Source organism: Syngnathoides biaculeatus, chromosome 15 (genome assembly GCF_019802595.1).
Source record: "Syngnathoides biaculeatus isolate LvHL_M chromosome 15, ASM1980259v1, whole genome shotgun sequence".
Classification (NCBI taxonomy): domain Eukaryota; kingdom Metazoa; phylum Chordata; class Actinopteri; order Syngnathiformes; family Syngnathidae; genus Syngnathoides; species Syngnathoides biaculeatus.
Genome location: NC_084654.1, coordinates 21,032,364 through 21,059,415, shown reverse-complemented (window position 1 = coordinate 21,059,415; position 27,052 = coordinate 21,032,364). Strand labels below are relative to the sequence as shown.

Genomic DNA, 27,052 nt, shown 5'->3' with positions numbered 1-27,052 from the left:
CGGCGATATATTTCCACAGTCCAAACACTTGAAATGATCTCAGTACACCGAGGCGTCAAATATTTTATTCCGTGTTTTGCTCCGGAAATCACTGACTGGGTTAAGTCCGTAAAACTGATTGTTACAGATACAGCATGTTAAATGTATATACAGGGATGAGAATTTTCCACGGATTCGTGGAATTTGGAGTATTTTTTCAGCTGAAAATGTCATTTTTGTGAAATGTGTAAATCCGTAGAGGAAATTTTTTTGGAGGGGGGCTGTAATCAAGACCGGCCGCCGGCATCTGTCGGCGACGCTCGCCGTGAAATTAGTCATAGCTGTGATAGCGGAAAACGCGGTTGCTACCTTTTTACTGCATTGCTAACCGTTTGGATTAAATTTGGGGTTTATAATCACAAAAAGATTCCGATTTCCGGCAGCATTTTGGCGGTATTTTCACGCCGATGTTAACATTTTGCAGAGAAACATTCTGTTTACTACGACATAGTTACAACCTATAGACATATGTGCACGTGTTATCGAGCGGTCTGCACGTTTGCCAGTACGACGAAAGTCTCGGAGCGAAAAGATGAAGATCCTGCCAGGGAAATTGATTGAAAACCGGACGGGCGTGGCTTGAAAAAAGTGGAACCGTGCAGATAGGAACGAAACACGCATCAACATGTTTAACCGAACGCGGACAAAAAGGGCACTCTGTGTCCCCGATATGATCAATTATGGAAGCCGAGGAGCAAAAAAAAAAAAAAAAAAAAAATTTCCAGGAGCATATCCAAACCAGGAAACATAAAGGTCAATAGGACGTAAATTTCTCAAAAATTATATAATTGACAACTGTTAATACGATGAGGCCTATCTGTAGTTAATGATATATCGCTCACTTCTATATATGTACAGTGTGTGTGTGTGTATTTATATATATATTTATATTTGAACCAAATCTTGGAAGCTAACTATGCACGAAGATAAGAGAAATTATTAAAATGTACAACGTAGGACGTTACATTTACTTGGACGTTGGACAGTATCGACTTTGGTGTCGGTGTATCGATACTGTATTGACCCACCACTACTGAAAACACTCCATATTGCGATACAGTGATGTAAATAGGCAAATACCATTTACAAAATGTACAGTACGTAAATTTATCGCATGTGTGACGTTTTAGCTGAAATAACTACCTGCGATATCACAATAATATCATGATACAGCAATTAGAGTAAATGATTATCAATAACGTACGATATCTGTGTAATAAATGAAATGAAGTTGAATCTTTGCTGTGAGATATGTTTTTTTTTTTTTTTAATTATTATTCTTTGTCAGATTTTTACTTCAAGCAAAACTTACAAGTCAAGTGAGCGCTGTGACAGGAAGTCAACATATGTGGACGTCCCAGTCGTCGTCCACGGCGAGCTCCAAGTTGCCGACGCTGAGCTCGCGTCGCTCCGGGTCGTACTCGAACTCCACCTCGACGCCCTCGGCGCCCCGCGCCGCGTGAACCCGCACCGCCGACGGCTCCGCCCGCACCCCCAAGACGTCCACCGAGCGCACGGCCGCGCCGCCGCGCCCGTTGCTTCCCGCCTCGCCGCCGGCGCTGCCAAGCGAGGGGAGTTGAGACGTCGCGACGTTTACGAGCAATGAGACGGGAGAACTCACCGGCACCGCAGGCGTCCCGCCAGCATGCGGAAGGAGCGCAGGCAGAACTCGCGCCTGTCGCGGTACGCGAAGCTGTGGCCGTCGTCCAGGTACACCTCGCCTTTGGCGCCGCCCTGCGGGAGGTTGGACGGGGAACGGAAATGACTTTGCGCGTCATCCTAACGGAGACTCTTCTGTCACATAGAACACCAGACACCTTCCCCCAAGTGTTCCAACCCGCTTGGACCCGTTTCTTCACTTCCTTACCACACGTGTCTCACCTGAGCATCCAGAGCCACCGTGATTGCGAGGGACATCGTCTTCATGTCGGCGGTACAAGTCCCGACCGCTACGGTGCGGCACACCATCGTACCGCCTCGCTGGAACACCGGAATCTGATGACGGTGCACAAAACGGACACGTTTGTTGTGAGCCCTTCAACCCCTTAACCACTTCCGACAATGCTAGCTGTTAACTTAGCTCGTTGTGATCTATAGCGTTTTGCTTTTGAAGGATTGTTCTGGTAAACGGTGCAATAACAGTTACCACCTGAGAGCCATACGCGGTTAGCTTAGCATCTCAACTTGTTTTAAGGGGTAAAAGGTGTCAAACTCGAGGCCCAGGGGCCAGATGTGGCCCACCACATGATTTTATGTTGCCCGCGAAGGCGAATCATGTGTATAAACGTCTATGATTTTTGTTAAAATTTGAACCAAAATTTCACACCGTCACATCTTAAATGATGTGGTTGAGATATTGCAAGCATTTTTGTATAACCAAACATCAACGGGAGTTGAAAAACCTGTTACGCTTGATTTCTGATTCCAAAACTAGTTAAGTTTAATGTGTAAATATGATGGGTCAATTAAAGACTTTCGTGGTTTTAAGTCATGAGGGCCCTCTGACAGAAACCGTAACTACAATGTGGCCCACGATAAAAATGAGTTTGACACCCCTGTTTTAAGGGGCTAACAGTTAGCAAACTATCAGCTGCTAGCTAATCCTCAAGATAGCATTTACCGTTTCTAAGGTTACCGGAAACTTCGTAGTTCCGCCTCCTTGGTGAACCTCCGCTGATTTGACGTCATACCAAAGCTGAAATACAACAAAAACCACACAGATATATATATATGTGACTGTCGTGAACTCTTGAATCAATATTTACGCGACCTGCTCCACTTCGGGAAACAGGACGTCGAGTTCCGTAACGCCGGGTTCTGTGACCGGACACGCCATCAGCGCTTCTCCTGCGTTCGACACGGACATAGATTGATAAAACAAGAGAGTTTCCGACGGGGGGGAAAAGTGCCAAATGTGACATCACCGAGCATGTACTGGTGGTCCACGCTGAAGACGCTCCGCTCCTGAGGGAATTCCATCCACAGAGGCCTGAACATGGGAACTACATTAGGGGACACCCGCAAAAAGCATTTCGATCCCCAGACGAGAACTCCAGTTTTGAAATATTTCCTGTCCGGTCTTTTTGGTGACAATGGGATAAAGAACCAGCTGGGGAGTTTGGGAACCACTGATCTAGTGTCGCCGAGCGGCGGAACTAACCTGAGCACGGGAAGTCCGTCGGTGTGAGCCCGGTAGAAGAGAGTGTACCAGTACGGCAGCAGGCGGTACCTGAAGACAGACGCTCGTTGTTTTGAGATTAATCATTTCAAAAGTCGGGAGAATCCAATGAGAAGGAAATTAAGGGTGGCTAAGTACCTCTCTGCGATGACACTTCGGATGGCGTCGGTCACCTCTTCCTCGAAAAGCCAGGGCTCCCGGCGCGCCGTGTTCATCGACGAGTGACCCCGGAAGAACGGCTGCAGGCAGGCGGCCTGGTACCAGCGGACCAGCAACTCGGGGCTCGGCTCCGGGATGAACCCCCCAATGTCGGCTGAAAGGCACGGGAACAAATGACGGAGGCCGTTCCCTCGAGTTCGAGATCCCCCCCGCAAGTAGTCTCACCTCCGCAAAACGAGATTCCCGTCACGCACATGGACAGACACATCGGGATGGAGATCTTCAGATACTCCCAAGTGGAGAGGTTGTCGCCGGTCCACACCGCTCCTGCGTGACAAACACCGTCTGCTCGCTGTTCCGTTTCGGACCGGGATCCACAGTGGACGCCCTACGGGAAGACGCACCTAGTCTCTGGGTCCCGGCGAAGAAGGCGCGAGACAGGACGAAAGGTCTCTCGGTGCCGCCGGAGCGCGTCAGCAGGCCGTCCACCGCCGCCATTTGCTAGGGAGATGAATGGATTGATTTTCCTTCGGTGAGATCACAGGGGGGCACCTTTTAGACCCGAAAACTAAAAATATAGCAAACTGTACTGCACATTATTGACTTAGAAGTCCTTTATTTGTACCATAACCGAGTACAGACGTTTTCCCCCTGCTCGCACTAAACTCGTTTAAATAACAGAAAAGCCTGAAGCGGATGAAAGACAAATACAGTGGTGCCTCGGCTCTCGAACGCAATCCGTTCCAGAGGGCCGGTTGAAAACCAAAACTTTCCAAAACCAAAGCGCGATTTCCCATTGCAATGAATGGAAAATGAAATAATGCGTTCCGAGCCCCCAAAAAAATTTTTTTTAAATATTTTTTTAGCTTTTCCTGATAATAAACTGCTTAGTAGAAATACATGTATAATTTAAATACTTTATATAATGAAATCATTTTAAAACTATATATTTATTTTTTGCTTCAAATGTATGGTTTAGCTAGGCTGGGAGTGCATTGGCGTATCTGTAGCGACTCGGCCCCCAGCCTTGTAAACCTTTTTTTTTTAATCAACAAAAGTGCAGAATAGCAAAGTCTGGGTCTCCCTTGCTGAAGCTACTTCGCCCCCCCCCCCGCGACCCGACCCGGAGAAGCGGTAGAAAACGGACGGATTAGCATCCATAGTTAGCGTCAAACATTAGCTTTCAATTTTAGTTTCTGAAGGTGGCTTCCATGGTTACCGCTAATATTAGACCCAGAAAGACCAATGTTAATGCAATAATCATCAGTCATTCCATTTTTAATCACCAATTTCAAATGGAAATAATGTTCAAACATGTCAGTGAAGTCAATATTTGCTGCAAAACTATTATGACCATTTGTGATGATTTTTCTTGTTGTTGTTCCCCCTCACCTGGTAAAAACCGTACAGGTTGTGCAACTCGCGATGTTCCCAGCCCCCATATTGCACCGCGTCCTTCGGCAACGTCAACTCGGGCCCGGAGAACACGGTGGGCTCGTTCATGTCGGCCCACGCGTGCAAAGACGGCGTCGAGCCCTGCGGCGAAAAACGCAGAACGAATTCCAACGGGTTTTTTTAAAGGAGTACAATTATCAGGGCATCGTAACTGATCGCAGAAACAATTTCATGTCGGACTCGATAAGCTTGACAGGAATTGCTGTTACCAAAAAAAAAAAAAAAGGTACATTTTTTAAAACTAATATAATTACGACATCATGCGGACAAAAATCTTTAATCTGAAGCTTTAATTTGATGTGAGAAAAAAAGATACAACAGAATCTAAATCATAAAAGCAACAGAAACGGCGTATGAGCAAGGTGGTGTCAGAAGTGGGACGAAAAGTTAATTTTCACGCTAACCTTGTACCGATCCAGGGCGAAGCACTTGGCGTACCAGGCCCGGGTGTGAGGGTTGCTGAAGTCTGGGAAATGAGAGTTGCCCGCCCAGCTGGTACCCTCGAATATCTTCCCCTCTCTGTCCTTGACGAAATGCCCTCCGTCCCGCCCCTCGTGGTACAGCGACCAACCGGGATCGATCATGACGGCGGGATCGACGATAACCACCAACTGAAATGAGAGAACGGCCCGGGTGCCTCGTGAAAAACAATAGGATTTGGGACTACAGCGTGAAATGGGAATAAAGGAGGACTCAACGTGAACAAGGACTGGGACTGAGGACTAAAGACTCCAACTTTGGAGCTAAAGAATTCAACAAGATTAGGGAACCTAATTTCGGACTAAATACTAGGAGTTGGGACTCAAGAGTCGGACAGGACTAGGACTTTGGACTTGCCCCTAGAGACTAGGGAGTTAAGACTAAAGGCTAAAGTTGGTAAAAAATGTACGACTGTATTCTCGTATTTAGGAACCAAGAGGAAGGTTTACGACAAAGGACCAAGACGTCGAACTACAAAGATCCAGACTTGATACTAAAGGCAAAAAGCAAAATAATAACACACTAGAGACCCAAGATCTAGGACTGAAGACTAAGATTTAGGGGTAAAGATCATGACGTCACTAAAGACCAAGGACGAGGAATAAAACACGACTTAGTACTAGGACTACACACTCGGCTCCAACGACCAATCAAGATGGACCAAAGTTGGGATCAGTAAGAACCACCAACTGCGAGAAGGACAGCAATTGGAAAACAGAACAGAACCTTCCTGTTCTTCTCCTCCAGGTGGTGTTGGAGGCCGGCTGGGTCAGGAAACAGCTTCGGGTTCCAGGTGAAGAAGCGCTTCCCGTCCGTGTGTTCAATGTCCAGCCACATGACATCGTACGGGATGCGGTGCCGGTCGAAGCCGGCGTCCACCTCCGCCACGTCTTCTTGAGTGTCGTCATCCCAGCGCGAATGGTGGTACCCGAGTGCGAACAGAGGCGGGAGGGCCTGGAACCCTGAAGGGAGAATCAGAACCTGTTCGTCGTTCCCTCCTCCCTCATCACTGTGAGGCTTTTTATTTTTTCATTTTTGTATATAGTGATAAGTGTAACCCACAAAGAAGTCCACAAAACAACCACAGTGTAAGAGTCCGAACACAGCACCTGCGTTGCGGGCATTACGGTTATGTCCCGAAAGTCGGCGCTCGCGTACCCGTCAGCTGGGCGTACTGGCGATACATCTCCGCCGGACTCGGGCCTAGCAAAACCAGGCAGTCGATCACTCCGCTCTCGGACAGCCAGTGGACGTCTGTGTGCGGCAGAGGCCCGTCTTCTTCCTGGAAGAAGTCAAAAAAACATGAGAAGATTATCAGTTCGGAGTAGATTGGTCAGGATTGAGAAATAAAACAGGACTAAATCCAGCACTAAGGGCAAACATTTACAACCAAATACTATGATGGGATTAAAGACGAACAGAATTGTGGTAAAGAGGGAGCTAAGTCGAAATCTACGTTCCTACCCTCACCTATGGGCATGAGCTGTGGGTCGTGACCGAAAGAACAAGATCCTGGATACAAGCGGCCTAAATAAGTTTCCTCCGCAGGGTGTCCGGGCTCTCCCTTAGAGATAGGGTGAGAAGCTCGGTCATCCAGGAGGGGCTCAGTGTCGAGCCACTACTAATCCCCATTGAGTGGAGCCAGATGAGGTGACTGGGGCATCTGATTCGGATGCCTCCCGGACCCCTCCCTGGTGGGGAGTTCCGGGCCTGTCCCACCGGAAAGAGACCTCGAGGACGACCCTGGACACGCTGGAGAGACTGTCTCTTGGCCGGCTTGGGAACGCCTCGGGATCTCTTCGGAAGAGCTGGAAGAAGTGGCTCGGGAAAGGGAAGTCTGGGTATCCCTGTTGAAGCTACTTCCCCCATGACCCAACCCAGAAAAGCCATAGATAATGGATGGATGGAATTGGGGACTAGGAGTTAGTACAAAAGACAAAAAAGTTAATTTTAAAGACTTAGGGTAAAAGACTGAGACAAGACTAAAGACAGAACCAGGACTAAGGGCTCAGAATTTGAACTAAAAACTGGGACTTAGTAATACGGACTAAAACTGTCAACACTAAAGAGTTAAGTGGGACTTGGATGGCAAATTTAGGGGTAAAGACTAGGACAGACCAAAAGATTAAGATGGGGCTGAAGACTATAATAGAACTGAGGTTTGGATTTCGGATTTAAGACAAGGATGCAGGACTAGAGACTGAAAACAGACCAAAAGATTAAGACAGCTCTAAAGATTAAAATAGGACTGAGGAAAAAAATAGATTTTGTACGAAAGATTACGATTTGGGACTGAAGAATAAAACAAGACTAAGGCCTGCAGACACAGATCGTAAGACTAGGACTCGGGACAGAAGGCTGAAAGGGGCCTTATACAGGGATTTTTGGACTAAAGACAGGACCAAGGACTAGGACTACAGACATAGGGCTAAATGCCAGAACCGGCTCACAATTACCTGGCTGTAGTTGATGTGCACAAATGAGTCAGAGGCGTTGAGCCAAAATACTCCGAGTGTTCGGTCCGGCTTGTGGGCCACCAAGAGCGGGACGCTGCCGTACGTGCCCAGATGGCTGCGGATCTCGTACGCGAACACGTCCAGGTTGTACAGTCGGTAAGGTTCGTCATCCCTGGGGGGTGGGGGGGCACCGGGAGCAGACACTAAATTAGACAAGCCGCGACACCATGCGCATGTAGGGATTACGGACCTGGTGTCAACCAGACGGAGACTGTCGGCGTGTTCCGGCAGGCCGAACACGTCTTGGAATCCGTGGAGACGCAAGTCGGCGCCAATGCTGCTGGGTCCTACCCAGTAAAACACGGAACAGCCCACTTTTTAACTTTCTCAGTTCTCAGAACCCCCCCCCCCAAAAAAAGGAAATGATGTGGGTCATTCCAGAATTGGAGACATTTTTTTTTTCTGTCCTGTTGTTACCGTAATTAGAATAATACCAAAACAGGATTATTATTATTATAATACAATTGAACTTTAACTGAAAACTTTAGTAATATTTTATTTTAATATATGGTCTTCAGGTGGCAAATACTGTAAAATATCTCACCCAAACTGATGCTTGAGCTGAATAAATCGAATTGTGTGATGGTTACTGTAATTTCTGACCTGCAAGCCTTGACTTTTTTTCCAAACGCTTTCAACCCTGCGGGTTTATCCAGTGATGCGGCTAATTTGTGAGTGAGACCGGTGGAATATATGTGCCGAGGAAGTGACTTTTACCGGTCCGGCCCTGTTAGCGCTGCGCTAGCGTGTTACTTACCGCCGTGTCTCAGTGATTTTTACTCATATGTTTTTTTTGTTTTAAACCGGGTCTGTTAGCCCGGCGCTAGCATTAGCATTAGGGTTAGCGCGGCACTAGCGTTAGCATTAGCTGGTGTTAACAAATGTATCGGGTGAGGCTTATCACCAGGTGCGCTCTGTAGGCCGGGAATGACGGTAATTATCTGTTTTTATTTTAAAAATAAATATTTATAAAGTAAGAATAATTTAATAAATTTCATAATAAAAATAAATCACTAAGATGTCAGCACTTAAATTGTCCTCAAATTCTAGAATGAGTGGAAAAAAAAATAAATGAAACATTTAAAAAAATGCCATAAAAACTACATGAGCTTAATTTAAAAAGTAGATTCAAATTCAGTTAAATTAAATAAATATGCTGTATATACTGTACTTAAAAATGTCAATAAGGCCTTTTGTAATGATTTCATAACTACGACTACGCGAAAGGGTGAACCCAAACCGTTGGCTTTGATGTCCACAAAGTCCCTGAAGGTCTCCCGCCACAGGTTATCCTCCGCCAACTGCCAGAAAGATGAGATGATAATCATCAAATAATTTTAAACAAACATCAAACCGGTTTCCGGCATCGACTTCGCGAGTGTGCCGCGCAGGAAGTCCTCTGACCTCGTCGGCGTCTGCCTCGGCCCTGAGGAAAAACACCCCCGAGACAAAAACGTCTGTTGGTCTTTTTTCTCCCCTCATTAAAAAAATCTAATATTAATTACCGTGAGTTAATTGTCATGTAAATGAGAAGCTCACTCCCGGGGACGTTCCCGCAGGGCCTCGAACCACAGTTTGCTCCGCGCGTTGAACGTCACCGCGGCTCGGTCCTCGCAGAGGAGCTCCAGGCGGAAGGGGAGGCGCCGCACCCGACACCGGTGGAGTCCCGAGGCCCAGGAGAGCGTCACGCAATCGGGCCGCCGCTCCTCCAGTCTCACCCTGCCCACGGGCCACGGAGGGGGGGGGGGGACGGCAAAGAGGTCAAACGAGGAGCGCTCGGGCCTCAACCCGAGAATCGGGCCAAATTCGCGCCAGCGGGCCTCACTTTTCGCACGGCGGCTCCCGGGTGAGCACGTCCGGCACCCTGTACCGCGCTTTGATGGGTTTCAGTTCGTCGATAACGATCCGGACCGTGCCGTTCTCGCAGGGCGACACGCACACGAGCAGCTTGCTCTGCGGGGGAAGAAAACCCGGCAAACTGTGCAAAAACCTCGCTTGGCTCCAAACTTACGGAGGTGAATTTGTCATTTGGAATCGCAACTGGAATCGGTATCCGTACCTGGAGGTCCGGTTCCAGCAACTCCAAGCGTGCTCCCTTTTCGGTGAGCACAAGCGTCTCCAGGAGGGCTCGGTACTGCCTTTTGGGTCCCTGCATCTGACGTCTTGAAATAGAACATTTTTTTTTTTTTTTTCAATTTTGTGACTTTTTACATATGAACAAAAAGTTACATACAAATGAAGACTGAACTCAATACTGGAATTCATATTTTGTATTATTGCGATTATTTGGGATTTTTCTTTTTGTTTCCATTTCTGGTTTCACACATTTGGTGGTATTCTGTGAAGTAATCGCATCCAAAAAAATGTAATGAAAGCATTATTATTTTTTCATTATTATTCGCTCGTTTGGTTTCACACAACTGATTGTAGTTTAATAATTAATAACATTAAAAAATTCCAATGAGAAAATATTGTTAGAAAAACTTTACTTGCTACTGTGAAATATAAATAATATATTCTCTCTCTCTCTCTCTCTCTCTATATATATATATATATATATATATATATATATATATATATATATATATATATTATATATATATATATATCTATATATATATAGCATTTTGTCATAGCAAGCATTTTGTCATAAAATCATTCCATTTTAAGTCAGATATATATATATATATCTATATATATATATATATATATATATATATATATATATATATATATATATATATATATATATATATATAAAAGGCTCCAGTACTCCCCGTGACCCTCGTGAGAATAAGCGGCAAAGACAATGTACATATATATATATACATATACATATATTTAAAACTATAGACATATACTATATACTGTGCATACACGTTTTTTAGTAGAGTTATTTGAAAATTTGATTTGAAAACTATAAAATACCGATTTAACAATTTGTAAAACACCATAAACATGAAACATTTAAATATATTAAAACATAGTTTTTTTTTATTAAAACTATATAGCGTTCATAGAACAAAAATAGGAATATATTTTGAAAAATTGAAACCACTATCAGATTATAAAGTGAATTTAGCCCAACATAAATGAATACTAAACTAAAAAAAATAATAAAGTTCAGAATTGTGATGATGAAATGACACACGCACCTGTAAAAGGCAACTTGATGACTTTTCATGAACTTGTCCTTGCCATCACCGCCAGGTACGCCACTGCGGAGCAAAAAACAACAGCGGCAAATTTAGAAGATATAAATATAAATACTTAAATTACATTGTTAAATCGAAATAGAAAGCAGAAGAGGTCGTCGAAAGACGCCGCTGTTATATTTGACGCGTTATTATTAGTAAACGGAACAAATGATACCCGGGAATGGGTTGTTTCACGTCCACCATGTCGAAGGCGACACTGCTTCTAGACAAACATTTAGATCGACACCTTCTGCTAAGATAAAACAATAACTTCACGTTTTGCCTTTTTATATTTGCTCGGAGTTTTGACAGCGACGTCAAGCTGAACTACTATGATTCGTCTTTCCGGAAGTGCAAAGTAGGGAACAGTTCCGGTTTTATTTACTTCAAAACAAAGCTAAATGTGTTTTTTTTTTTTTTAGTGTGTGTTCCCGTAAATACTGCCTACAAGTCGCCCGACCGGATCTGCGACGGGGGACCAAGCGGATGCTCTCCAGGCGTTATTCGGATTCCTCCCACTGATCTAAAAAAGATGGCTCATTGGCCACAAAAACTGAAGTCACTGAAAACGGATATCCGCCATCTTGATACTCCCAAAACAACCACGCCGACCTGTGAGTTCATCGCCAGTTTCGTGACTGTGAGAAAATATTCCACAGCGAAATTGGAAAGATTTACTTTGACTCTGTTAAAGTTTGTTTATAAAGGGGTTTTTTTAAATTTATTTATGAGCTTAATTCACTTGAGCAAAGTTTTGTTTACGGTTATTGTTGTTCACCGTTCACTCTTTTCTTCACCTTCATAGGCCGACGTTTTTTCACGAAAAAGCAATGTGAATATTTTCCCAAACGTCATCAGTGGGTAAACAAGAAAACACATTTTCTGTGAATTTTTTGGATGAATTTCATAGTTCAGAACTCTGCAAATTGAATTTAATTTTCAAATGCGAGGTAACAAGTTAAAATTTTCTGATATTGCAGAGACAACAAATGAACAATGCGTTTAGCATGTATTTTCCCATATTTCCAAAAATATATCTAACTGATTGACTTAAAATGTAATGTTTTTATGACAAAATAATGCTTAGTTTTTTGCTATGTTATGATCATGATAGTGCTTCACAGCGTATTTTGGGAAAAGTCAACAGGTCACGGAAATCGGGCCCTAGGTAATATGCAAGGTTTCTTGCTATGTCTTTCCTTTGCACTTAGCCTTTTTTGGGCGTATCAAGTCGATTTTAAAAATCCTTCATGTTACAAAACTGAAAAAAATGTCAAGCTCACACGACCGGTTTTAATAGTACATGGCAAATTTTGAGGAACAACACCACCATAATCCAACTTGGGAAAAAAAAAGGAGGCTGACTAAATGGAAGGAAAGGGGTGCGAGAATGGATGGTAGGTAGGAAGGATGGAGATGGAAGGAATAAAAACAGGATGGAAGAGAAGATAAGGCATGAAAAAGAAGTAAAGGATGATGGAAAAAAAGTGTGAAATAAAGAAAAGAGAGGGTGAATACAGCAATGGAAGAAAAGACAAAAGGGTGCAAGGCAGGAAGAAAGGATGAATGGTGGCTAAAAAGTTCGGAAAGGGAAGGATGAAGTAAAGGAAAGATGGGTGGATTAAAAGGAAAAGATGGAAGAAATGAAGAGTAGGAAAAAAAGAATTGAAGTGGGATAGATAGTGGGATAGTGGTGAGGAAGGAAGGATGGACGGACCGGGGCCCTGATCACGTGGTAAATTCAGATAATCGGTTTTGTGTAAGGCATCCGAGCGCTGTGATTGGCAGAAAGCACGATCACGTGAAATGTGGCCGGCGCTTATGACATCATCACGCCGCGACGCGAAGAACTAATGTCGCTTCATCCCGGCGAAGAAAAACTGACTGTGCGGCGGCTACATTTAGCGCACTTGCGCGATAGTTACTGACCAGGGAGTGGGGGACTTTAAATAAACCCCCAGAAATGTACGCTTAGCTCCCGGCGCCGCATTTTTCGCGACCACGGAGCTGACGTTAACCCACGAAAGAGGTGTTTACTGGGCTAGACGACGCTCCGAAGTTGAAGGTAAGCTGTTTGGACAAAGCTAACTCGCATAACTGGGTCGGTGGGGGCGGGCGGGGGAGCTAACAGGTGGAAGTATCATGCTAGCAGGGGTTTAGCCGTGTTGTTGTTCTTTTGTCCGGCAAACTTCTCAAAGTTGTCATTTTACTGCCGCGTATTTTGTCCAACTGCCGACATTTTAATTAGTCCCAGTGAATAATCTGCCGGTATTGTCATTTGATGTGAATCCGTACTTTTGAGTTTGTGTGCCTGTGTCTTTTCCGATCGTGTTTTTTTTTTTTACTCGTTGCTAATACAAATATGAATAATAGCTCTCATGTGATAGATTATAGCATTAATCGTGTGATTTTTTTTTTTTTTTTCCCTAAGAGGTGGAGTAGGCTCAGCCGAGTTTCCATGTAACCAAATAGTGGAGTTGCGACATGTTATTTCGCCGCATTGGTAAACAGTGCCAGGCGCTGTGTTTATGGAACACGCCTTTACGTATGTGCAATATGTTGACAAGGTGTGTTATTGCAATTTGATTCTGATCACATGAGCTGTTGCAGTACTATTGGGTCAAGACGGGAATATGATCGTTTTATTTTGTCCAACGGCCACTTAACAATCATATAAATTTAGTCAAACACAAAAAATATGCATTTTAATATATTTTACATACGTTTTTTTCTTTTGAACCCATATTGGCAGAATAATTTCTTGACCTATTATTGTTCCAACTAAAATCGATTTCTTTCTTGAATATTTGTGTTGAATCGGTGCTTTTCAGAAATGTTTTTATTTTCCATCTAAAGTATTTCAAGGTATTCTAAAACGTTTTGAAATATTTCTTTGTTGTTCATTCTGAAATGTTTTCCATTTTTAGTACAACATTTTCTGAAATTTTTTTTCAATCCTAGTCCCTGTCTTATACCCTAATCTTTTGTGTAATTTGTCACTGAAATATTTGTGATGCTCAGAAATTATTTTCTGTAATTTGATATATAGTTGATATAAATACAAACATGTTTATTTATATAAATGTTGATTGATTTATTAAAAAAAAAAACAAATCATGTATCAAACCTTTACTTAAAAATCAAGTTGCGAATCAAATTTTTGCTTTGTACCGTTGTAGCTGTTTGATAAAATATAACCCCCCCCCTGCAACAAATGTGTTTATGTGAAGAGGCTGTCTTAATGATATCTAAAAGTATTTGCAATATTATTACTTTTTTTTGTATGAATATTGCTTTTACACTCCACCACAGAATGTGACTGAGTTACAAATGATGTCATATTGTGCATTTCAGGGGTTTTCCACTTCTCCTTTCAGAGAAGATGGAGGGTCTGCACCCGCACTGCCTTAAATGCATCAACCGGAGGTGCATGGTGCGGCCGGAGGCGGGCCTGTCCTGTGACCTCATCGGCTGCCCGCTGGTGTGCGGCGCCGTCTTCCACGCGTGCAAGCTCGCCGAGCACCGCCTTCTGTGTCCGTACGAGCGCCTGCCCTGCCTCAACAGCGGCTTCGGCTGCCCCTTCGTCGTGGCCCGGGCCAAGATGGCGCAGCACTTGGAGACCTGCCCCGCCAGCATCGTGTGCTGCACCATGGAGTGGAACCGCTGGCCCGTCAGCTACGCCGACCACAAGTCCTACGAGAACCTGAGCCGGGACTTTGACGAGGTGGAGCAGTTGGACATGGCGTTGGCCCTGCAGGTAGGGATGAAAGATTGATCAACATTGGTGAAGTGATTTTTAATTCATGCACCAGGGAAATTCACAGTTTCAGTACACTACACGGCAAAGTGGATATGTCGAATTACAGTGAACCCCTTGGTGCACATAATGAAAATCACAAGTAATTAATGCACACACCGAAAGTTCTGGAATGATTTATAGAGCACACAAGATGCTGGCAAAGGGCATTTTTCTGACAGATAAAACTGTGGCCGGACAAAAGGAGTCAACTGTACGCTTGGCATCGATACGCCACCAGATGGCGGGACGGAGACGTGGCCGAGCCGACGACAAAAACGGCATACAACGGAACTTCCCGACCTGTCAATCACTCGTACAATAATAGCCAATCAGATAGCCGCATTGTCTTGACACCCCCCTCTCGGCGTATTGTCCCACAAGCAATGCTGCTTGTCAGTAGCGTGCGCTTGGAAAAGTTAATTTTACGAAGGAAATGGTCCTCAGATGCGCTTGGTGAACGTGCAATTCTGATGAAAGATATCCTGCGAGGTTACAAGGGGCCCGTTTGATTTTTTTTTTTTTTTTTTACCAAAGCCTAAAACACAGTTGACGAAGTGTCTACCATGGATTATATTTCGCTGTAACTCTGACATTGCGCCGTGCTCCGTCCAAAATCTTAATTCCGTGTACGTAACCTTGAGTGAAATAGTTGTGACGTCTCTGTAGAACTCTTTTGGACAAGTCTGACGCATTTGGCAAAAAATATACCCCGATATTGTCTGGAATACGCGATAGAGAATCAACTTCAAACATGTTATATATCAATCGCCATTTTGAAAGCTTGTGGGACATGGCTAAGGGGGCGGAGCTTAAGGTTGCCATCAGAAAGGTCCATTGTGGAGTTTTTCAGCAAATAACGGAGGACACCCCTCCCCGCTTCTAAAACGATATATACGAATTCCAAACTGCGATTTATGTGAGGGTTCGCTATACAACGTTAGTCCAATTTAAAAATGTGAAAAATATAAATCACAAAAAGATATGCTGGCATTCCCAGATAACTAGTTACCTTTTATTGCTCAGTAATTCTATTTTGAATATCTTTGTCTCAAAAGTACTAAAGCGGCTTCAACTACCAGAGTTTTCGACATATTTGGCATGTAAAGATGATTCAATCAATTTTTATATGCAAAAATACATAATCATTTTCATAATTCCAGTCTCCTTTGAAGGTCAAGAATGAGTTCCAATGTGACTATTGTAAATTTAAAAAATTGCCAATGTATGGAAATTTAGTGAAAAGCTTCCGCAACATACTGGCAACTTTCCCACCGATTTGCAACACGACCCGCAGGACCAGCGCATGCTCCTGGAGTCCCTCAAGGTCACCACCACCGTGTCCAAGGAAGGGAAGCGGCTCAACGACAAAATGGCCACCACACCCGACGGCGAGGCCGCCAACGGCTCGGACGAGATGGAGGAGGAGCCGTACAGCGACCTGTACCGAGCCTCGGTGGAAACCAGCCGGAGCTTGGCGGCGGCTTTGGACATCCTCACGCACTCCAAGGCCGTCGTGGGTCTCAACTCGGAAAACGGCGGCGCGGGGAGGAACGTGGACATGCGCGAGAGCGACTCTGACTCGGAGTGTGAGCTGGGGGCGGTGGGAGGCGCGGAGGAGGAAGACGGCACTCTCGGCTGGCCCGGGGTGGACGAGGATTTCGTGGAGTTGTTTTTCGACGACAAGGAAGACTGCATCAAAGACCCGGAGGAGGAGGAAGCGGCCGAGCCCGCGTGGGCCGAGGCGCCTCGGGCGTACGCGCCCGCCGCGGTGCCCGACGCCGAGGCGGAACCTTTGGCCGCGCCCGTGCCCTTCCTACTCTCGGACCAGGTGAGGAACAACTTTTTGCACCAGCTCCCCACCGAGCTCAGGTACCGCTGCCTGGAGCGCAAACTCCTCCTGCGCGGCATCAGCATGTTTACGTTCAACGGGCGCCGGGCCCTGCTCTCTGACCCGTACCTCTTCCGGGCCAAGATGGAGGACAAGGCGGTGGACACGTCGGACCTGGAGGTGGCCGACGACCCCATGGGTCTGCACGGGATCGACCTGATCACGGCCGCCCTGCTCTTCTGCCTGGGCGACTCGCCGGGCGGGCGCGGCATCTCCGACAGCCGCTTCGTGGACGGCTACCACATTGATTTCGGCACGCAGACTTTTTCCTTCCCCTCCGCCATCCTGGCCACCAACACCATGGTGGGCGACATCGCGTCGGCCTCGGCGTGCGACCACGCCAGCCCGCAGCTGTCCAACCCCAGCCCCTTCCACACGCTGCGCCTGGACCTGGTGCTGGAGTGCGTGGCGCGCTACCAAACCAAGCAGCGCTCCATGTTCACCTTTGTGTGCGGCCAGCTGTTCCGGCGCGACGAGTTCTCCTCGCACTTCAAGAACGTGCACGGCGACATCCACGCCGGGCTCAACGGCTGGATGGAGCAACGCTGCCCCCTGGCGTACTACGGCTGCACCTACTCGCAGAGGCGCTTCTGCCCGTCGGCCCAGGGCTTCCGCATCATCCACGACCGTCACCTGGGCTCCTTCGGCGTGATGCCGGGCCTCCCGCCGAGAAGCGGCGACAAGCCGGCGAGGAGCGCCTGCCCGCGTCCGGGCTCCAAGCGCGACCAGCTCAGCGGTCTGCCCTTCGAGGTGCTGCAGCACGTGGCCAGCTTCCTCGACAGCTTCAGCCTGTGCCAGCTGTCCAGGACGTCGCGCACCATGCGGGACGTGTGCGCCAGCCTCCTCCAGATGCGCGGCATGGTCGTCCTGCTGTGGGAGAAGCGGTGGGCGGACGGCTTGCCGACGTGGCAGATCACGGACAAGGTCGGTCGTGCCTCCCTGCCGTGTTTCCTAATTCTCTCTGTCGATTTACACTCGTCCATCTGGTCTTTTTTTGTTTTTTCCGTCGCAGGTGTGGCGCTTCAGCACCGCCTTCGGCACGGTGAACGAGTGGAAGTTCGCCAACATCACCAGCATGGCCGACCACCTGAAGAAGTGCAAGTTCAACACGGTGGCGCGGCGCGAGGAGGCCATCCCGCTGCCCTGCATGTGCTTCACGCGGGAGCTGACCAAGGAGGGCCGCTGTTTACGGTCTGTGCTCAAGCCCGTGGCCTAACTCCGGAACGTCAGCCTCTTCTACGCTTTGAAAAGCCGTTTGGCAGTTTATTCCAGATCCTTGGTATCCATCTTGAGGTCCATATCTCGTCCCCCTTTGAGGCGGATATTATCGCAGTTTCACTAAAACCCAACGTAAACGGTCAGCGCAAGCCCATCACGTTTTGCCTTCTGTCTAAGATTGGTTGTTTTTCTTTGGACGCAGTAGTTTCTTGCACAATAGATGGACAAGATGGCGCCAGGTAGGGTTAATATTTTGTTGGAGATTTTATTTTTTCAAAATTGCACTAGTAATTGGGGGGAAAAAAAATGTTTACTAGTAAGGCACAGTCATTCTGCTAATGCACCCAAGTGGTTGTACTGCGCTGAAATGTCTGAATTGTGTCTCTAGTTAGGACAAAGAGGATACTAGTACACGAACTTGATATCCAGGATCTGGAATAAAAGCTCCAACAGCTTTCCATGCTCAAGTGTTTACAGAAAAAAACATCCCGAACTTCTCCACTTTTTCTGAAAAATGAGCACATCCACAACCACGCCACTGTTGTGTAAATAAAATCTCACGCTCTGTTTATTTTTATAGCAGACAAAAAGTCAAGTACTGTGCATCCGTCGTTCGCAGAGGACGTTAAGAGTCGCGGCTTTATTTCTATACGGCAACACCGACCAAACATCCGCGTTATAGCATAATAATTTGACGTCGCCTCCCGGTGAATCGCGCTGGCACGCTAAAGCAATGGCGACGAACGCCCACAAATCTGCCATCTTGAATATGAAAATGTAGCAAGAACAAAAAAGTGAGTGTTTTTCAAATGGTGAGCGTCTGAGAAAACTAAACAAAACAAGTGCCCGCTGGCCCGGGACGTCAAATAATGAGCCTCGCTGTAGCTGTGTAGCACGCTAAAATTAAATAAAAATCACGTGACAAAAGGTAAAGTGAGATTATGTTTCAGAAAAGATGCCATTAAAGCAAAAAAAAAAAAACTGCTGCAAAAAATAAATCAGAATGAGGAGCAAATCTGAAATAATTTTCTTTTCATCCAAAACTTGATAAATTTATTTTAAATATTTCATGTGAAAGAGCATTCAGGTTTTCAGATTAGTTTTTTTTTTTGGAGGGGTGTCAAAATATTTATCAGAAAATGTTTTGAGATGTTAACATTTTACTTTGAATGGAAAAAGCTTTATTTTTAATAATTTCCATTATTGTCAGATTTTAGGGGGTCAAAAGAACTGCAATTTTTCCTGCGAAAGGAAAAAAAATATTCAGGAAAAATATTTCGCAATCTTTTTTTGTTGTCATTTTGGAATAAAGTTCCAAATATTTCTCCGGAGGAAATATTCAGATTTTTTTTTTTTTTTAAACCAAAGGCTTATTCTTTAATCCAGTCGTTTGAAGAGGGGGAAAAGATTTTTTTTTTTTGTAAACAAAATTTGGATTTTAGGGGGGAAAAAAATTCTATTTAATATTTTTTTAATTATTAGAATTTTTTTCTTTTCACCTGATTTTAAAAAAAAAAAATATTTGAAGTTAAATAAAATATTAGTATTCCACCCCCACTGCCCTCCTACCCAAAAATAAATAAATAAACCCTGAAATGCTTTCTCTTGATCAAGTTCTTTCAGAAACAATAAAAAAAAAAAAGAAAAAATGAAATTCTTAGTATAGGGTTAATTTGGTTTACAGCAAAATCCTGAAATAGTTTTAACAAAATTTTTTCCAATTATTCTTTTTTGTACCCTTTTTTTTTTATATTTCGTTTCAAATTGTCCCCTTTTAATTTAAGCATAAATAAATAAACCCTGAAATGCTTTCTCTTGATCAAGTTTTTTCAGAAACAATAAAAAAAAAGAAAAAATGAAATTCTTAGTATAGGGTTAATTTTGTTTACAGCAAAATCCTGAAGTAGTTTTAATAAAAATTTTTCCAATTCTTTTTTTTGTACCCTTTTTTTTATATTTCATCGTTTCAAATTGGCCCCTTTTAATTTAAGCATGAAATATTGTGAAAGTGACACATGGATTTAATCTCACATGACGTCTTACGTTCCGTTCAGCGGTTAGTGAAAGTGAAACTGACGAAAAGGGCAGTGGAAGGCGATTTATGCTGATTTACTCTTAACGTGACAACGAGGCCTCAGTATTGAAAAGAAACGTAGCAGTGTAGACGGATGACATCAACAGAGTTATTGTTTTTAATACCCATTTTGCTCTAGATTATTGAGTAAGGAATGTTTAAAAAAAAAACATCATAGGTCAAAGTGTTAGAAAGGAGTGTGTGAGGTTTCTATTTCTTTTTGTTTTTTGTTTGTTTTTTACTTTTCCTGGTACTCTGAAAGCTGCCTCCCTAAAAATCCAGATAAGTATTTTTATTTTGGGGAATTATTGATTTGCACATGAAGCATGTACTGTAAAATGTTTAGTTATTATTATTATTATTAATGCATGTAGGTTGACTTTTTTTTTTTTGTCAGTCGCTGTTGGGTTGAAACCTCTCATCTCCCCAAACAACCGTTTTTCAAGAAAATCCTATTTTTTGGGGGTTGTCGAACAGTATTTCGTTCCATTTTGGTTTTAGGCCACAGGTGTCAAACCCAATGCCCGGGGGCCAGATCTGACCCACCGCATGATTTTATGTGGCCCGCAAAGCTAAGTCACATGTGTGAACTTCTGAGGTTATAGTTGAAAACTACCAAAATTTCAAATTATAAAGAGGCAGTTAAAGGTTTTTTTAGGGTTTTACAGTCATAACGGCCTGATGAGAGAAAGCGGATTTCCAACGTGGCCCGTGACAAAAACGAGTTTGACACCCCTTGTTTTCGACTATATTGTTGCAACCACGTACCATTTTGCACTAATAGCAATACAGCAGCAGCCCTAAATATGCTTAAAAAAAAAAAAAAATAAATAAAACCGGCTAGTTTGGCACACCATCATTGATTTAAACCGATCGGGCACGGCACCCGCAGTCCACGATCAAGTCTCTAACCGACACACCGACTCGAGCAAACTTGTAGAACACGTCACAGAATCAAACGAACGTGGTCCACACCGCCATCCCCAAACAGTTTTTTTTCTTTTTTTTTTTTTTTGGACGCTGCGTATAAAAACGGTGAGCTAACTAGCCGGTGTAATTAATTTACAGAAACCAATCTGTGCCTAAACGACCCTTTGGGGATGACCGACCGGTTCCGTCTGCACCGGAGCATGACGGCGATCAATTTTTTTTGAACAAAACAGCCTTACTCAAATGTACCTAACGTCGATATTTTCACTCATTATTGTCTTTAAAAAAAGACGTCCCTGCTTTCAATGTTGAGGCGACATAACGACCCCCACCCCCCCTCCTCCCACAGAGTGCGGAAAGACATCTTTTGCAGCACTTCTCAGTTTTGAGTTCAATTTTTTTTTCCATTTAAGCTCTTTGCAACACTTCAATTTTTGTAATAATGAGTCAAAATTTAAAAAAAATGGTATAGTGACAGACCAATTGTATTAATCTCGGGGGGGGGGGTGAAATTGACAGTATTTGCACATCCGTGGCTTCTGCCCTACAGCGACAAATCTAGTAATAGTGTTTGGTTCTCAGGCACACTGTGATGTTAACGTGTGTGTGTGTTTGTGCGTACCTCCCATTTTTTTTATTTTTATTTTTTTGGCGAGTGTGTGTGCGCGAACCCCCATTTTGTTTTTATTTGTACTTCTACTTTTCTCACCGGTGTTCTCAAGTTTTGTTTTCACTCCAGCTGTGAAGTGTGCTTTCACCACAGGATGCCATCTTTTCAAGCGTTTTAATAAAGAGGCTTTACAATAAACCTTTTTATGGTGGGGGGGGGGGCATTATGTCACGTTTATTTACCTGGCGATGCGTAAATTATTTGAGTATATTTCTCTTGAATATTACGTTATGTAATGTCATCCACATTTATTGGGTACTTTTTTTTTCATGAAAAACAATTTGGAGGAATTCTCGCCATTTTATTTGAAAACAAGAGCTGTCAGAATTTTTTAAAAATCCATTTTTGAATACCGTAATTCCCGGCCTATAGAGCGCACCTGGTTATAAGCCTCACCCGGCACATTTGTAAAGGAAATATTATTTGGTACATACTTACCGCAAGTACCCACATTGAAACACGAGATATTTACAAAAAAAAGAACGGTTGCGCCGGCACGCTAGCCCCACCGCCCTAATGCTAATGCTATCGCTGTGCTAACAGGGCCGGTTTAAAAAAAAGAAAACAAACACATACTAGTAAAAAAAATCACTGAGACACGGCAGTAACACGCTAGTGCAGCGCTAACAGCGCCGGACCGGTAAAAGTCACTTCCTCGGCACATATATTCCACCGGTCTCACGCTTAGCTTTTCCACTCCAGTGCCCCCTTGCGGCCATGAGGAAAAAAATGCACAAATTAGCCGCACATCGCGTAAAGTGTGGAAAAAAAGTCACAGCTTATAGGCCGGAAATTACGGTACTTTTCACTTTTTGTAAATGTTTTAGATGTTTTTTTTTTTGGGGGGGGGGGATTTTTCACCGCAACAGCTTTTCATCACAAATGTAAACTTTATTGATCAAACAACAAATGAGCACTTTCCATCCTCTGAAAAACCTCCATTTTCTTTTTAATTTTCCTTTCTCATTTTTCCGACCCACCCCCCCGCCGGCAGACGTCATTTTCTTCGAATGTGAATTTGAGTCCGGGCTCGCTTTTACTTCTGACCCTGAACCGGGGCTGACGTCGGTTTGTCACGCAGCCCACATCAAAAATGGAGGAAGTGGAAACGTCGTATTCGAAGTGCAAAAAAATTCCCCCTGTCAGCTTAGCAGCCGCCCTCAAGGACGCTCTGACGCTTTGAACGTCGGGATTAGTTTTACTTTTGTGGACCTTGATTCGAAGCCTCACCGGCCAATGTTTGCAGCCTTCATTTGGAATCCTAACCCTTGACCCCAAGTCCTAATATTTGAAACCCGAACGCAGGCTAGGAAACAAACCATTTTTTGAACCCCCAATCTTTGTCTTGGGACCTCTTTGCCAGTCTCAAACCCCGACCCCGTCCCTTGAAACCCTTTCTTTAGTTTAAGACCTTTATTTGAAGTCTTGGTGGTCATCTAACCTTCAACCCTTGCGTGGAAACCTGAACCCTGGTGCCGAATGACTCCTAGCGGGGAAAACGGACTTGATCCCAAGTCCCAATTTGAAACCCGAACGCAGGCTTGAACCAAGATTTACAAAACCATTTTTTGAACCCCTAACCCTTGCCTTGGGACCTCTTTGCCAGTCTCAAACCCCGACCCCGTCCCTTGAAACCCTTTCTTTAGTTTAAGACCTTATTTGAAGTCTTGGTGGTCATCTAACCTTCAACCCTTGCGTGGAAACCTCAACCCTGGTGCCGAATGACTCCTCGCGGGGAAAACGGACTTGATCCCAAGTCCCAAGTTGAAACCCGAACGCTGGCTTGAACCAAGATTTACAAAACCATTTTTTGAACCCCCAACCCTTGCCTTGGGACCTCTTTGCCAGTCTCAAACCCCGACCCCGTCCCTTGAAACCCTTTCTTTAGTTTAAGACCCTTATTTGAAGTCTTGGTGGTCATCTAACCTTCAACCCTTGCGTGGAAACCTCAACCCTGGTGCCGAATGACTCCTCGCGGGGAAAACGGACTTGATCCCAAGTCCCAATTTGAAACCCGAACGCAGGCTTGAACCAAGATTTACAAAACCATTTTTTGAACCCCCAACCCTTGCCTTGGGACCTCTTTGCCAGTCTCAAACCCCGACCCCGTCCCTTGAAACCCTTTCTTTAGTTTAAGACCTTTATTTGAAGTCTTGGTGGTCATCTAACCTTCAACCCTTGCGTGGAAACCTCAACCCTGGTGCCGAATGACTCCTCGCGGGGAAAACGGACTTGATCCCAAGTCCCAAGTTGAAACCCGAACGCAGGCTTGAACCAAGATTTACAAAACCATTTTTTGAACCCCCAACCCTTGCCTTGGGACCTCTTTGCCAGTCTCAAACCCCGACCCCGTCCCTTGAAACCCTTTCTTTAGTTTAAGACCCTTATTTGAAGTCTTGGTGGTCATCTAACCTTCAACCCTTGCGTGGAAACCTCAACCCTGGTGCCGAATGACTCCTAGCGGGGAAAACGGACTCGATCCCAATTTTTTTTGCCTTTGGCGGACGATCCCAATATGCGTTCTGTTTTTTTTTTTTTTCCCCGACTTCAGTGGCAGCAGGGAAAACAACAGCAGAAGATTTTCTTGCAAGGGTTCTCCTTCTTGTACTGGAGCGCCTGGCGCACGTGGTTCCCGGCGGCGGCCACGTAGTCCTTGGCGCCGCGCACGTTGGCCTCGACGTCGTCCACCATGCAGCCCTGCTCCTCGGCCAGCACGGCCACCTGGAAGAAGAGGTCGCGCACGTCCCGTATGCGGCCCTCCAGGTCCAGCAGCTGCCGGCGCCGGCTCTCGATCTCGCTCAGCGCCGAGCGGGCGCCGCGCACGTCCGCCGCCCCCGCCAGCAGCCCGTTCCCGGCGAACACGTCCCACTTGCCCGTCTCCGTCATCTCCTCGATCTGCTCCCGGCTCACCTCCCGCCCCACGATGGCCGCCTCCCGCTGGATGCGGGCCGTGCAGTTTTCCCGCTGCGCCATCTCGGCGCGGTTGTACTGCGTCATGGCCGCGTGGAAGCTGCCGGTCAGCGCGGCGTGATGGCACCGCGCCGCGCGGGCCGCCGCCGAGGATTCGCCGTGCAGCCGCGCCAGATCCTGGCTCAGCGCTCTCAGCCTCTCCAGCCGGGCGAAGATGGCCTCCCCGCGGGTCTTGATCCCGCGGCCCACGGCGTTGGCGTCCCGCTTGATGCTGCTGAAGCGGCGCAGCGAGGTGAGGAAGCGGCTGCTCTCCTGGCCCAAACGCTGGATGTCCATGTTGAGGAGCAGGATCTCCTTCCTGGTTGCCTGCACCTCCCTGTGGATGTTCTCCAAAGCCTCCTCCCCGCTGAAAAGCGGCACGGTAGAAGCGTCCTGCTCCATATCCTCACAAATGTACACCGCCTCGTCTGGGGGCGTGGCGGCGACGGCTTGGAACTCGCTCAGTCTGTCGATCATTTTGTCCTGCGTGGCGATGAGACAAACGTAATTGATTACCGGCCGGCTCGACGACCATCACCGGCGTTAAAGTGCCACTGTCATGAAATGCAGGATTTTTAGTATGTTATTAATATATATTGAAAATAAAGGCAGCCGGAATGGACACATCCGTTTTTTTCACCACACACCATGATTTTGACATATATGTTTTTTGTGTCACTCCCGCCATGAAAATTCTCTCGAGGGATTTGTTTTTGAGAAGCAGGAAGTGACATTAGCAGCAGAAGCCCACTCAGGTGGTCTCGCATGTTTCTGCTACTTCTACCTGCGCGTCGGTTGCGCACTGTACCTTCCTGTTAGCCAAAATGCCGGCTCGTTGTATTGCTGGATATTGTTTGAACACTCGTGAGGATGGATTCGCTCTTCATACTTTTCCAAAAGACCCGGTTCGTCGTGAAAAATGGATTGCACGGGTGCAAAGGACGAGAGCTTCGTGGGTTCCAAATGACAGGTAGGTGTGTTTTCAGCTACTTAAAAAAAAAATAATAGATGGGGGGGGGGTGTAATTCTATCAGAATGTAACAAAATTTCTGCACACATAAGTCAGTGGTGCTAAATGTGTCAATGTACCCGGTCCGCCACGGATGAGGCACAGCTTCGGCCGGGCTGCCTCATACATACTGTCGGGGAGTCTGTTGTTAGTTAAAGTGATCCGCATATCATCTAAATATGGCTTCAAACCATAGGGTAGTACCGCCCCGGTCACTTCACTCGATTGTGTCCGCGGCGGACCGCTTCGGCCCCGGGGGGCTGGCTCACACGTACTGTCTGGGAGCCTGCTGTTCGTTAGAAGTGATCCGCATATCATCTAAATATGGCTCGAAACGAAACAAAGGGGTCATAATTTGAACATTTTGAAATTTTTCTTAACATTTTGGGAAACCGTATTTCAGTTTTCCTTTTACATCATAAGCCGTAGCGTAGTCACGATTTGTCTGTGCACTCCTGAGGTCGCCATGTGCATTATCAGTGGTAAAGTTAAAAATAAAAAGACGGACATTTATTTTTGCTTGATTCGTCGGAAATATGTATAAAAAATTGTATAGCTCTCGCTCATTTATTTACAGTACAAATACATACAGTACTCCGTTGCTTCCTGAACGCTGGCCGAAAAGGAAGCTGAAGTATTACTTGAAGACTGTACGCGACGTGGACTTCCTCACACTTCAACCGTAAGTACGCTGCTATTCATTTACCAATCTTTATATCGTATATCCCGCCGCACTTAAAATCATAACTTAAAAAAAAAAATAATAACCATGTCTTGAAGTCATTGTGCTGTTTTTAAACCCACCTTTGAAAACGTATCTTAGTTTGAGACCCAAAGTAAAACTTTTAACCTGTGCGGATTTCTACTTTCAGTTCGTGTGATTTAAAAAAAATATATATTATTATTATTATTATTAGCAGACATAATTATGATGGCAAAGAAAATGAATTGCAATGAAATTACCTTGTTCTCTTCGACACTGCAAGTCTCTTAGTGTTGGTTTCCTCTTTTTTTTTTTTTGTGGGTAGATTCCGTTATAAGCCGAGCGCGTTGCGACATGTGCGCGCTAAACAAAGATGCGGAAGATGGGCCGAGTCTCGTTTTAGAAACGTACTTCGAATATGGCATCTGCGTTCCCCTCGCGATGAATCAAGCAGCGAGGGGGCGACGTCGAAATCTAATCTCACCACTGAAAATCCATATTTTCTTTGATGGAAAAAGTTAAAAAAAAAAAAAAGTTGGTGTCATCTATTCTCGGCCAGCAGAGGGAGACAAATCATAACGGCGATTTCATTGGGCATTTGGACTCATTTAACATGTCGATTGTCCAATAAGAATATCCCCATCCATCCATTTTCTTTGCCGCTCATCCTCAAGAGGGTCGCGGGGGATTCTGGAGCCTATCCCAGCTGTCAACGGCCAGGAGGGGAGGGGTTGCACCCTGAACTGGTTGCCATAGAGAGTCACAATCACCCCTCGGGGCAATTTATC

At 45.3% G+C, this 27,052-nt stretch overlaps 3 protein-coding genes across 10 annotated transcripts; 1 reads left to right on the top strand and 2 right to left on the bottom strand.

Moving 5' to 3' along the window:
* Positions 1 to 1,289: 1,289 nt before the first annotated feature.
* ganc (glucosidase, alpha; neutral C) lies at positions 1,290 to 11,570 on the bottom strand. Of its 4 annotated transcripts, none has more exons than XM_061844777.1 (23): positions 11,485 to 11,570; positions 10,983 to 11,045; positions 9,887 to 9,989; positions 9,653 to 9,780; positions 9,367 to 9,546; positions 9,232 to 9,253; positions 9,068 to 9,128; positions 8,018 to 8,114; positions 7,768 to 7,939; positions 6,470 to 6,593; positions 6,038 to 6,273; positions 5,236 to 5,442; positions 4,769 to 4,912; positions 3,781 to 3,877; positions 3,602 to 3,703; positions 3,356 to 3,530; positions 3,200 to 3,268; positions 2,964 to 3,028; positions 2,810 to 2,886; positions 2,660 to 2,734; positions 1,921 to 2,034; positions 1,661 to 1,773; positions 1,290 to 1,598 (listed from the first exon to the last, which is right to left on the bottom strand). In XM_061844777.1, the coding sequence occupies exons 2-23, from the start codon at positions 11,009 to 11,011 to the stop codon at positions 1,379 to 1,381; spliced, it is 2,610 nt and encodes an 869-aa protein (XP_061700761.1). In that variant the 5' UTR covers positions 11,012 to 11,045; positions 11,485 to 11,570; the 3' UTR covers positions 1,290 to 1,378. The 4 variants fall into 4 exon arrangements, 3 of the variants coding, with proteins under 3 accessions (XP_061700761.1, XP_061700759.1, XP_061700762.1); XM_061844775.1 differs by lacking the exon at positions 11,485 to 11,570 and adding an exon at positions 11,200 to 11,379; XR_009798591.1 differs by lacking the exons at positions 1,290 to 1,598; positions 1,661 to 1,773; positions 11,485 to 11,570 and adding an exon at positions 11,200 to 11,379 and having other exon boundaries at positions 1,961 to 2,034; positions 2,964 to 3,041.
* Positions 11,506 to 23,202, top strand: fbxo30a (F-box protein 30a). Of its 5 annotated transcripts, XM_061844786.1 has the most exons (5): positions 12,365 to 13,089; positions 14,379 to 14,781; positions 16,118 to 16,651; positions 16,796 to 17,635; positions 17,724 to 23,202. In XM_061844786.1, the coding sequence occupies exons 2-5, from the start codon at positions 14,407 to 14,409 to the stop codon at positions 17,925 to 17,927; spliced, it is 1,953 nt and encodes a 650-aa protein (XP_061700770.1). In that variant the 5' UTR covers positions 12,365 to 13,089; positions 14,379 to 14,406; the 3' UTR covers positions 17,928 to 23,202. The 5 variants fall into 5 exon arrangements, with proteins under 5 accessions (XP_061700769.1, XP_061700767.1, XP_061700768.1 ...); XM_061844785.1 differs by lacking the exon at positions 12,365 to 13,089 and adding an exon at positions 11,506 to 11,638 and having other exon boundaries at positions 14,402 to 14,781; positions 16,118 to 17,635; XM_061844783.1 differs by lacking the exon at positions 12,365 to 13,089 and adding an exon at positions 11,511 to 11,638 and having other exon boundaries at positions 16,118 to 17,635.
* An 87-nt stretch (positions 23,203 to 23,289) lies between these two features.
* Positions 23,290 to 26,561, bottom strand: stx11a (syntaxin 11a). The gene is made up of 2 exons (XM_061844922.1): positions 26,525 to 26,561; positions 23,290 to 25,035 (listed from the first exon to the last, which is right to left on the bottom strand). Exon 2 carries the CDS (start codon positions 25,027 to 25,029, stop codon positions 24,151 to 24,153), a length of 879 nt encoding a protein of 292 aa, XP_061700906.1. The 5' UTR covers positions 25,030 to 25,035; positions 26,525 to 26,561; the 3' UTR covers positions 23,290 to 24,150.
* Between the last annotated feature and the right edge of the window lie 491 nt (positions 26,562 to 27,052).

What these genes read in the sequence shown, in the direction of transcription:
- ganc (XM_061844775.1), bottom strand. Translation starts at nt 11,228, where the DNA reads ATGGTGGACGTGAAACAACCCATTCCCGG. An exon ending in CGGGAGCCGCCGTGCGAAAA is followed by an intron (nt 9,547 to 9,652) that starts GTGAGGCCCGCT and finishes GCCCGTGGGCAG; the next exon opens with GGTGAGACTGGAGGAGCGGC. An exon ending in GCGGGACGCCTGCGGTGCCG is followed by an intron (nt 1,599 to 1,660) that starts GTGAGTTCTCCC and finishes CTCGCTTGGCAG; the next exon opens with CGCCGGCGGCGAGGCGGGAA.
- fbxo30a (XM_061844785.1), top strand. Translation starts at nt 14,407, where the DNA reads ATGGAGGGTCTGCACCCGCACTGCCTTAAATGCATCAACCGGAGGTGC. An exon ending in ACATGGCGTTGGCCCTGCAG is followed by an intron (nt 14,782 to 16,117) that starts GTAGGGATGAAA and finishes CACGACCCGCAG; the next exon opens with GACCAGCGCATGCTCCTGGA. An exon ending in CGTGGCAGATCACGGACAAG is followed by an intron (nt 17,636 to 17,723) that starts GTCGGTCGTGCC and finishes TTTCCGTCGCAG; the next exon opens with GTGTGGCGCTTCAGCACCGC.
- stx11a (XM_061844922.1), bottom strand. Translation starts at nt 25,029, where the DNA reads ATGATCGACAGACTGAGCGAGTTCCAAGCCGTCGCCGCCACGCCCCCA.